The sequence below is a fragment of the Sminthopsis crassicaudata genome, chromosome X (genome assembly GCF_048593235.1).
Source record: "Sminthopsis crassicaudata isolate SCR6 chromosome X, ASM4859323v1, whole genome shotgun sequence".
Classification (NCBI taxonomy): domain Eukaryota; kingdom Metazoa; phylum Chordata; class Mammalia; order Dasyuromorphia; family Dasyuridae; genus Sminthopsis; species Sminthopsis crassicaudata.
Window position 1 is genome coordinate 3,025,670 of NC_133623.1, and position 8,899 is coordinate 3,034,568.

Sequence of the window (8,899 nt, forward strand, 5' to 3'; positions counted from 1 at the left end):
GTGAGTGTGTGTGTGTGTGTGTGTGTGTGTGTGTGTGTGTTTGTGCGTGCATCAATATTGTGTCAAATGTCGGCCTTCTTTCAAGCAGGCTAAGGCTGGGAGGGAGACAGCTCAGAACTCAAAATGGAACAAAAAAAAGAAATTGTACAAAATGAAAATAACAAAGAGATATCCTGCTCCCAGCTGGGTTGGCCTACACCAGCCATTGGGAAAAGCAGGTTAAGGTCAGCTCAGAGGTAGATCAGAAATCCATCTTCTGTGGTGGGAAGGGCTGGTGAGGGCAACTAAGCAGGTCAAAGGGCCAAGAATAAACCCCAGCCTCAATCTCTGTTTCTGTCAGGCCAAGCACTAGAGCTGCTTAGGGTCACTTACACAGGCTTAGCTGGGCCCCAGAGACTGGCAGATGGAGAAGGAGGCTGCAAACTAAGAGCCGGTGCTGAGGCCTTCTGCCCTCAAGGCTGTACTCCAATAGTGTCCTCTGGTCTCCTAGAGCTGCCTTGTAAAGTCCAGAAACTACCTGATCCAGAGAGAAAAGGGCCAGGCTCTCTTCCCCTATTCCAGCTCCATCCTTTCTCTCTGTCTCTCTGTGTCTCTGTGTTTTCTCTGTGTCTTTCACACACACACTCACACACACCTACATACAAACATCTATGTACACATATCTAAGAAATATATATATTTGTAAACATCCTATCCTATCCTTTAAAAAAGCCTCCCTGGGGCAGCTGGGTGGTGCAGTGGATAGAGCACCAGTCCTGAAGTCAGGAGGACCTGAGTTCAAATATGACCTCAGACACTTATCACTTCCCAGCTGTGTGACCCTGGGCAAGTCACTTATCCCCAATTGCCTCAATAAAAAAACAAAAACAAAAACAAAACCCTACCCTTGCCTCTGCCATTCCTCAAACTATGATCCCATATCTCACCAGCCTTGCACTTCTAAAGTCCTAGAGGAAAACCCCAGACTCCTCCATTTACTGCCTATTCCTTCCCTGATTCCTTGCTGTTCAGCTGCCAACTCTCCCACTCTCTTAAAATGGCCATCTCCAAAGTTGTCAAAAGTCCTGTCAGCAGATGTTCCTTCTTCAGCCCACACACTTTTTGACCTCCTCTAGCCGCAGGGACATTGCTCTCTCTCTCTTGGTCTTCCCTCTCCAATTTGTCTCAGAATTCAATTTCCTTTGGTGGATCCATCTTCGGCCCCTCCAAGCGTGAGCATCCCCTAAGATTCTGTCTTGGGCCCTTGCCTCTTTGCACTTTAGGGCTTCAATCAATCAATCAGCTCTCTGAAAGTTTCCAAAGCAATCAGTATGTATGCATGCATGTACACATCTGCTCACCCATCCATCCGTCTGTCCATCCATCCATCCACCTCACTTGGCCTTTACAACACCCTGGGAGGCAGATGTTATTGGAATTACTAAACAGGTTTTAGATAAGAGAAACTAGGGGTGGCTAGGTGGCGCAGTGGAGAGAGCACCAGCCTTGAATTCAGGAGGACCCGAGTTCAAATATGGTCTCAGACACTTAACACTACCTAGTTGTGTGATCCTAGGCAAGTCAACTGCCTTAGCAAAGAGGAGAGAGAGAGAGAGAGAGAGAGAGAGAGAGAGAGAGAGAGAGAGAGAGAGAGAGAGAGAGAGAGAGAGAGAGAGAGAAACTGGAAGTTCAGAGAATGGAAGTTGTTTGGTAAAGCTCTAGAAAGTGTTGGGCACAGGGTTTGTGACTCCCAGCTCCTGCCACCATACATGTCAGCCGCGTCCAAGCATCAGAGGAAATTGGGCCCCACTCCCTCTTCCATCCAGTCTGACATGGCAGAATCTTCTTAAGATGTTTGGCTAGAAAAAGGGGGAAGGAGCCTTGCCAGAGAGTCTTGGAGAACCCTGAAATAGAGCACTGGGGAGGCATGGGAAAGAGGGCCGCTAAAATCCCCATCTCCCTGGCCAACTTCCTGCCACTAAGAGCTAATCTCTTAGCCCATAATCTGCTTTCCAAACTCTTATTTCCTGAGCTCTTAGGGGCTGTGCTACTTCAATACCCCCCGGCCCCACCCCAGAGCTAATCGGGCAAAGCCCCCTCCCAAGGGCCTGGGCTATAAAAGGACCATGGCCAAGAGCAGTGAAAGCAGAGTAGGAGCTGGGCTGATTTTCATATTTCTTTCCAGGTAATATTTCCTGCCCTTCCAGTTCTGTCCCATGCCCCCTCTGCCCACCTGTGTCTGACAATCCCACATTAGCAAGGGCTGTTTGGAAAGGGGAGGGGGCTGGGAGGAAATTGTCCCTCTTCCAGTTAAGCCAGCTGACACCCAAGCTAGGTGAGCCTGTGTGGCGGAGTCCGGGAGCTGTCTGGCTCTAGGCCCCTTAGCCATAGGCTGGCAGAGCCCTCCACACCCCCACCTCCACCCCCAGGAAGATGGCAGCAGGAAGAGCCCAGCAAGTATCGCACCTGGTGCTGGGGATATTTGGAGGTGTGAGATGATGGGCCTGGGATACAGGGTGTGCATTGGGATGGTGATATGAGGAGAGGGGACTGAAAGGGTGGGAGGGGGGAAAGCCTTCAGGCCCACTTCTTTTAGTGGTGGCACTTAAGAACCCGGGGCCTCCAGCCTCCAATAACCAAAGTCCCTTCGGGAGGGAACATGGCAGAAGGCCTCCGAGTCAAGAAGAGCTGGGTGCGAATCTAGTCTCAGTCTCTTCCTGCTTCTTGGTGATTTTGGACAAGCCACTGCCTCTGCTTTGTAGGCCTCTGCCTCCTTCCTTATCTATGAAACAAACAGGTTGACATCATCAGAACCTCAGGGCCCTTCCTGGCCTAAGGCCCTGAGCCTCTGATCTTTGCTGCTCATTCCACCTCCTCAGTAGCCAAAAGATGCTTGGAGCCTTGCCGAAGAGCTCTGAGGGTCCGCCTCCATCCAGCCCAGGAGGCCGGTCTTCCTCCAAGCCTTGGGGCTGGAGGTCTCAAGGCAGCAGTCTCTAGTTCCGAGTCCTTCTGCCTTGGGTGCCCAAAAGAGCCTTCTTCTCCCCCTGACCAGGGTCAGAGCCCTGCCTCTCTCCCTGAGGCCAGAGCTCTGGACAGGGCGGCTCTCCAGATTACTTCTTTAGTTTAGCAAACCAGCCCTCAAGCTCCCGGGGTGCAGACCTGTGCTAACCTTTATTTGCTTCTCCCCTCTATTCCCTCTTTCCCCTTCTCCCCTCTTTATTCTTTCGGGTCCTATTCAATTCTCTCTGCTCACTCTCCTCACTTCTGTTCTCCCCTAGAGAACCTGAGCTCTCTATCATGTTCTCCCTTTTAGCTTTCTTCCATGTATGGTCTGACTAAACCTGGGGACGCCCACCCAGTCTAAGTCCTCCGGACTTTCCTATCATTTGAGAGCTGAAAATCGGGAACTCCAGCTCATTAGTACAGCCATTCTCCAAAAATATACTGCAAACCAATATAAGAAAAAAAGTGTACATATATTTTTCCTGAATACACATATATGTGTACACGTATGTAAATATTCTTTAGATATATGTGTTTGTATGTATATGAATATTCTTTGTATACATGTCTCTAAACTTATATCTTTATATACATATATTAAATAGGGAGTGATGTAAATAATATAATAATGTAAAGGTAAGGCAGAATGCGAGGGGGGTGAAGAAGGGCCCAGGACCGTCAGGGAAGGGGAGGCAAGAAAAGAGAGCAAGAAAACAAATCTCTTGGGCACCAGGTAGCTGCTTTGCTGTTGCCTATCTGTCATACCCACATCACTCAGAGTCCTGGGGGGAGTCAGGAGCTGGTGGAGGGGATCGAGATGTCAAGGAGCCAGCTTAGTGAGCCCTCCTTTCTCCGAGATGTTGGAGCTGGAAGGGACTTCGGAGATCTCTCATCTAACCCCTTCTTTTTATAGACAGGCCCAGAGAGAAGGAATTGCCCAAGTTTACAACCAAGCTCCACATCAGGACTGCCATCTCCCACTGCAGGGTGTCCTCTTGCCTCCCTCCTCAGAGGTGCCCCTAAACTGAGCCCATGGCCACCAGCTCCAAGTAAGACATCCTTTACTCCCCCTGTGATTCCATGACCACCTCATACTCCCAAAACTTCACTACTCCCAAAACAATGCTTGCCGGGAGCATAAAGGGTTCGCTCCCAGCCTTCCTGCTCTCAGCCCTTGCCTTGCCTTCTCATTCCCAGGTACATTCCCATGACTATTTCCTCCTAATTCCAGCAGCAGCTTTTTCCTCCACAAAAACCTTGCGCGTCCCCCCCCCCAACTCTTTGTCTCCTACTCCTCAGGGTGTTTAAGAAGACCTGCTCCAATGGGAAGGTGAGAGGCTAAAGGCCAGTTGGATGGAGGTCAATGTACATCACTGAGGGATCTCCGGAAGATTCGGGTAGAGGGTCATGATACGGAGGGGGATCAACACAGAGGTGACTTGGAGAATTACAGGAGGGACTTTTCCTCTAACAGCTTTCCATCTACCTGGGAAAACGGGACTTTGTGGACCATATAGACTCAGTGGAACCCATTGGTCAGTGATGTCCAAGTGGCCAGAGATTTTGACATCAATAGGGTGGAGGGGAGGGAACCTGAAGGAAAGGCATGAAAAAAGAAGGAAACAAATGAGGGGGGAGGGGGTTCTCTCCAAGGGCACCTTCTCCCAAGCCTTCTTATCCACTTCCACAGATGGTGTTGTCCTGATTGACCCTGAGAACGTGAAAGATCGAAAGGGTAATTTGTGAGTGTGAGTGTGTGTGTGTGTGTGTGTGAGAGAGAGAGACAGACAGACAGATAGAGACAGAGAGAAAAGGAGAGAGACAGAGACAGGGGCAGAGGGAAGTGGGAAGGAAAGAGACAGAGACAGACAGAGACAACAGAGACAGAGACAGACAGAGATTGAGAGACAGACATACAGACTATCTTTCAAGTCTGTGATGGCTAACTATGCTGCTCTTCCCCACGTCCTGAAGTAATTAGATAGGAAGAGAGAATGTTCTGATCCCATTGCTGAGACTTAGAGCATAATGTCTCCGGGATGTCATTATCCCATTCCAAGCAGCATTAAGAACAGGAAGAGCTGGAGGTGGGGACCACGCCATGGAATCCAAGAATTGAGACAAGAAATGCTTAAAAGAGCCCCTAGTGCAGCACCCTGACTTCACAGATGAGGAAACTGAAGAGCTGAGTGTGTGTGCTCAAGGAGTCAGAGAGCTCAGTCCTAAGAACTGCAATGGGCAGGTTTTCTGTTGGAGGGGGGGTTGCTTTTTAGTTTCTATATTAACTCTTCTAAAAGCCAACTGAACTTGATTTGGAAAGTCATCCATGAGTTGAAAGTTGATTTTAAAATGAAGCTCTTCCCAATGGCGAGAAGGGGCAGCCCAAGTGTTTCTGGGAGGCCAGAGACAGGCCCGAGGGTTCTGGGTGTGGGGCAGGAGCCTGGGCTTCTGTGTCTCTTCTCTGCCCTTGCTAGTCTTCTCTGGGTTGCCTCCATTCCATCCTTTGTAAAATAAGGAAATGGGTCTCGATGCATTCTCCCAATCTGAGAGCAAAGGTTAAGTGACAGTTTTGGAGCAGCAAACAGCTCAGAGGCTAAACAAGTTTGCAAAGTTAAAAACCCCAAAGCCTTCAGAAGAGGCCTCCAGAATGAATTTTTCTTTGGAAAATAAACTTTCAGGTTTGAAGAAGAAAAAGTGGACAAGTTGTTTTCCAGCCAGAAAAGAAAGATTTGCTGCTAAACGATAAGCATTCCCCAGGGAAGTGACACCTTCTGGCCAGGCCTCCTGTACCACCTAATGGTCACCCTTGTTGTGTCCAACTTTCCATGGCCCCAGGGAGGAGTTTTCTTGGCCAAGATACTGGAGTGGATTGTCATTTCCTTCTTGGCCAAGATACTGGAGTGGATTGTCATTTCCTTCTCCGGCTTATTCTACAGATGAGGAAAATGAGGCAAACGGGTTGAAGTGACTTGCCCAGAGTCACACAGCTAGGAAATCTCTGAATTCGGATTTGAATTGAGAACATCCTAACTTCACTCCCTATCTACTGTGCCACCTCTCTGTCCTTGCTGTTCACCTACTTCCGGCCTAATTCTTCACTCCCTCCCAGTCTACTGAGGCTCCCTTTGTCTCCTGGCCTCCTGGCATCTTGTAGGTTTCCTTTATCCCTCTCCATCACTTGGGCTCTCTCTCCCTCCCCCTGCTTCACCTCTCCCTCTCTATTCCACTCGTACAAGTCCCATGGTCTTTCTGGACCTCAGTTTTCTAATCTCAAATGAAAGAATAGACCTATTCTTAGACTCTTTGGGTCATTTGCTAAGCATGTATTCCATACTGACCTAGGCCGGGCGCTGGCCTAGGTGCTGGAACTAGAGCAAACTTCCTGAGTCCCTGTCTTCAAGGAGCTTCCAGACTAGTTGAAGGATGAGGGCTAACCAGATCACTGTAACACCGAATCTATATTGCTCTGGCACACCGAGGACCTGGGATTTGGTGGGTTTGGAAACTGCCTCCACCAGCCCAGACCTAGAGAGTTACCGGAAGCTCAGAGATATTAGGGGACATGGTGGCGGTCCCACAAGCGAGCAGCCAATTTAGCTCTGCCTCCAAATCCACTGCTGCAATTGGAAGGTTTTCGGGGGAGGAGGTTGCTTTTTAGTTTCTATATTAACTCTTCTAAAAGCTAACTGGATTTGATTTGGAAAGTAATCCATGAGTTGAAAGATGATTTAAAATGCCATGCCACAGGGGCAGCTAGGTGGCGCAGTGGATAGAGCACCAGCCTTGAATTCAGGAGGAGCCGAGTTCAAATATGACCTCAGACACTTAACTCTTCCTAGCTGTGTGACCCTGGGCAAGTCACTTAACCCCAGCCTCAAAAAAAAAAAAAAAAAAAGAAAAAAAAAAAAAAAAAAGAAAAGAAAAAGAAGAAATAAAATGCCATGCTGCCTTAGGATGGAATCCTTGGGGTTTTCGAGTTACTCACATACCTGTGCACAGGCTTAGTCTGGGCCAGGCCCTGGGGGTCCTGTTCAAGATGGGCTTGCTGTCTTTCCTGCCCACCTCACAGCCCAGCCCAGTTATCCATGACAGCTCCTCTTCATTTTCCCCCAGTGTTTGTGGTGCTGACTTGTGCCTTCCGTTATGGCCGGGATGATCTGGATGTGATCGGTCTGACCTTCCGGAAAGACCTCCATATGCAGGCCCTGCAAGTGTTCCCCAAAGAGCCCTCCCAGGCCCCAGTACCCCTCACAAACCTTCAAGAATGCCTGCTGCGCAAGCTCGGTGACAATGCCTATCCCTTCACCTTCCAGGTGAGTCTTAAGCCCTGGGGGCCCGAACCAGGCTCTCCCCCGAAGAGGGCACTGAGAGCTAATAGAGAAGCTGGCAGAGGGAGGGCAGGCTAGGCTGAGGAAGGGGGGACAGACAGCAGACTGGGAAGTAGAGGAAAGGCCCTGTTCTTCCTGTCTGCTTCCGACATCCCCCTCCCTCTGACAGCTGCCCACCAACCTGCCCTGTTCAGTGACCCTGCAGCCTGCGCCGGAGGACGCTGATAAGGTAAGACCTTACTTTCCTGGGGGAATAGGCCCGGTGGGATGACCAGTAGGAGAAGACCTGCAGGAAACTAGAGGGGATCAACCCAAGGAAACCTGCGGCCCATGAAAGGAGGGGAGAGCCTCACACCGGCTCACACCGGGGACAGAAGGTTTCTTCTCCTTCCTCACCCCCTGCAGGCCTGTGGAGTGGACTACGAAGTGAAGAGTTTCTATGCTGAGAATTTAGAGGAGAAAATCTCCAAGAGGTACTGGCTCAGAGGACCCTAGTGCTAGACTTGGGAGCTGGTAGGACCTTTTGAGGTCAAAAGGTCTTGACCTCAAAGGGTCTTCTAGGTCAATCCCCTGCCTTTTAAACTCAGGCCCAGAGAGAGAAGGTGTTTGTCCAAGGCTGCACAGGTAGCAAAGGACAGTTCACCTGCTCATTTCCCTCCCCCTCCCCAGGGGGAGTCCCCAGTACACACCCACGAAATAAGTGTAGCTACTCTGGCCCTTGGCCTCCTCTGGCACCACAGACCCGGTCCTTCTTTGTGAACTGTCCTTCCTTCTGGAGATTTAGACTGGGGGTATGTTTGGAGAGAATAAAAGTGTCAGAGTAATCTTGTTCCTAGAGAAGGAAAAAGAACAGGTTGCTAGGGGGTAGGAGGAAATCTCTCACTAGTAGAAATTGCTCTCCCCCAGGAACTCTGTGCGTCTAATCATTCGGAAGGTGCAGTTTGCCCCCCTGGACCTAGGCCCCATGCCCCGGGCTGAGACCAGCCGGCACTTCCTTCTGTCTGACCACCCTCTGAAGCTAGAAGCTTGGATGGACAAGGAGGTCTGTGGCCTTCTTCTCCGCCTTCCCCCCAAAGGGCGCCTGGAGCAGGGATGTGGGATTTGGGGTGAGGCTCGTTGCCAAAAGAAAGGCAACTCCACCTTCCTGGTGATGGACCGCACCCCTGCCCCGCTGCAGGTTCACTACCACGGGGAACCCATCTCCATCCATGTCGACATCAACAATGGCACCAGCAAGCTCATCAAGAAAATTAAGGTGGCAGGTGAGCTCTGCCCACAACTCCTGTTTACGGGTGACCTTGGGCGGGGGGCCGGGTCTTGGGGGTGGGAGCATCGCTTTCACGGATATGTTCTATCCCCGGCTCTGACTGTGCTGTGCAGTTGACCAGATCGTGGATGTTGTCCTGTACTCTGGGGACAAATACACCAAAACCGTATTCTCTGAAGAGTTTGGGTGAGTTTCTGAGGATGGGAGGCTGAGGTGGGAGGAGGGGGAAAGGGAAGGGGAAGGGGAGGCAGAGGGCTAGAAGGGAAGGGGGTTGAAAAAGCACCCATAAGATGAGGGGGCAAAGGGCTGGAGGCAAAAGGGG

At 50.4% G+C, this 8,899-nt stretch overlaps 1 protein-coding gene across 4 annotated transcripts in view; it reads left to right on the forward strand.

Moving 5' to 3' along the window:
- Positions 1-2,097: 2,097 nt before the first annotated feature.
- The window catches only part of ARR3 (arrestin 3), an 11,552-nt gene continuing 4,750 nt past the window's right edge, over positions 2,098-8,899 (forward strand). For 3 of the 4 annotated variants that reach the window (XM_074277531.1, XM_074277528.1, XM_074277530.1), the window contains exons 1-11: positions 2,098-2,164; positions 3,896-4,031; positions 4,282-4,312; positions 4,457-4,517; positions 4,673-4,717; positions 7,096-7,295; positions 7,480-7,539; positions 7,716-7,783; positions 8,217-8,352; positions 8,488-8,572; positions 8,691-8,763. In XM_074277531.1, the coding sequence (XP_074133632.1) occupies positions 4,015-4,031; positions 4,282-4,312; positions 4,457-4,517; positions 4,673-4,717; positions 7,096-7,295; positions 7,480-7,539; positions 7,716-7,783; positions 8,217-8,352; positions 8,488-8,572; positions 8,691-8,763 (776 nt within the window). In that variant the 5' untranslated portion in view covers positions 2,098-2,164; positions 3,896-4,014. The remainder of the gene's footprint in view (positions 2,165-3,895; positions 4,032-4,281; positions 4,313-4,456; positions 4,518-4,672; positions 4,718-7,095; positions 7,296-7,479; positions 7,540-7,715; positions 7,784-8,216; positions 8,353-8,487; positions 8,573-8,690; positions 8,764-8,899) is intronic. The other variant, XM_074277529.1, reaches the window with a different exon arrangement.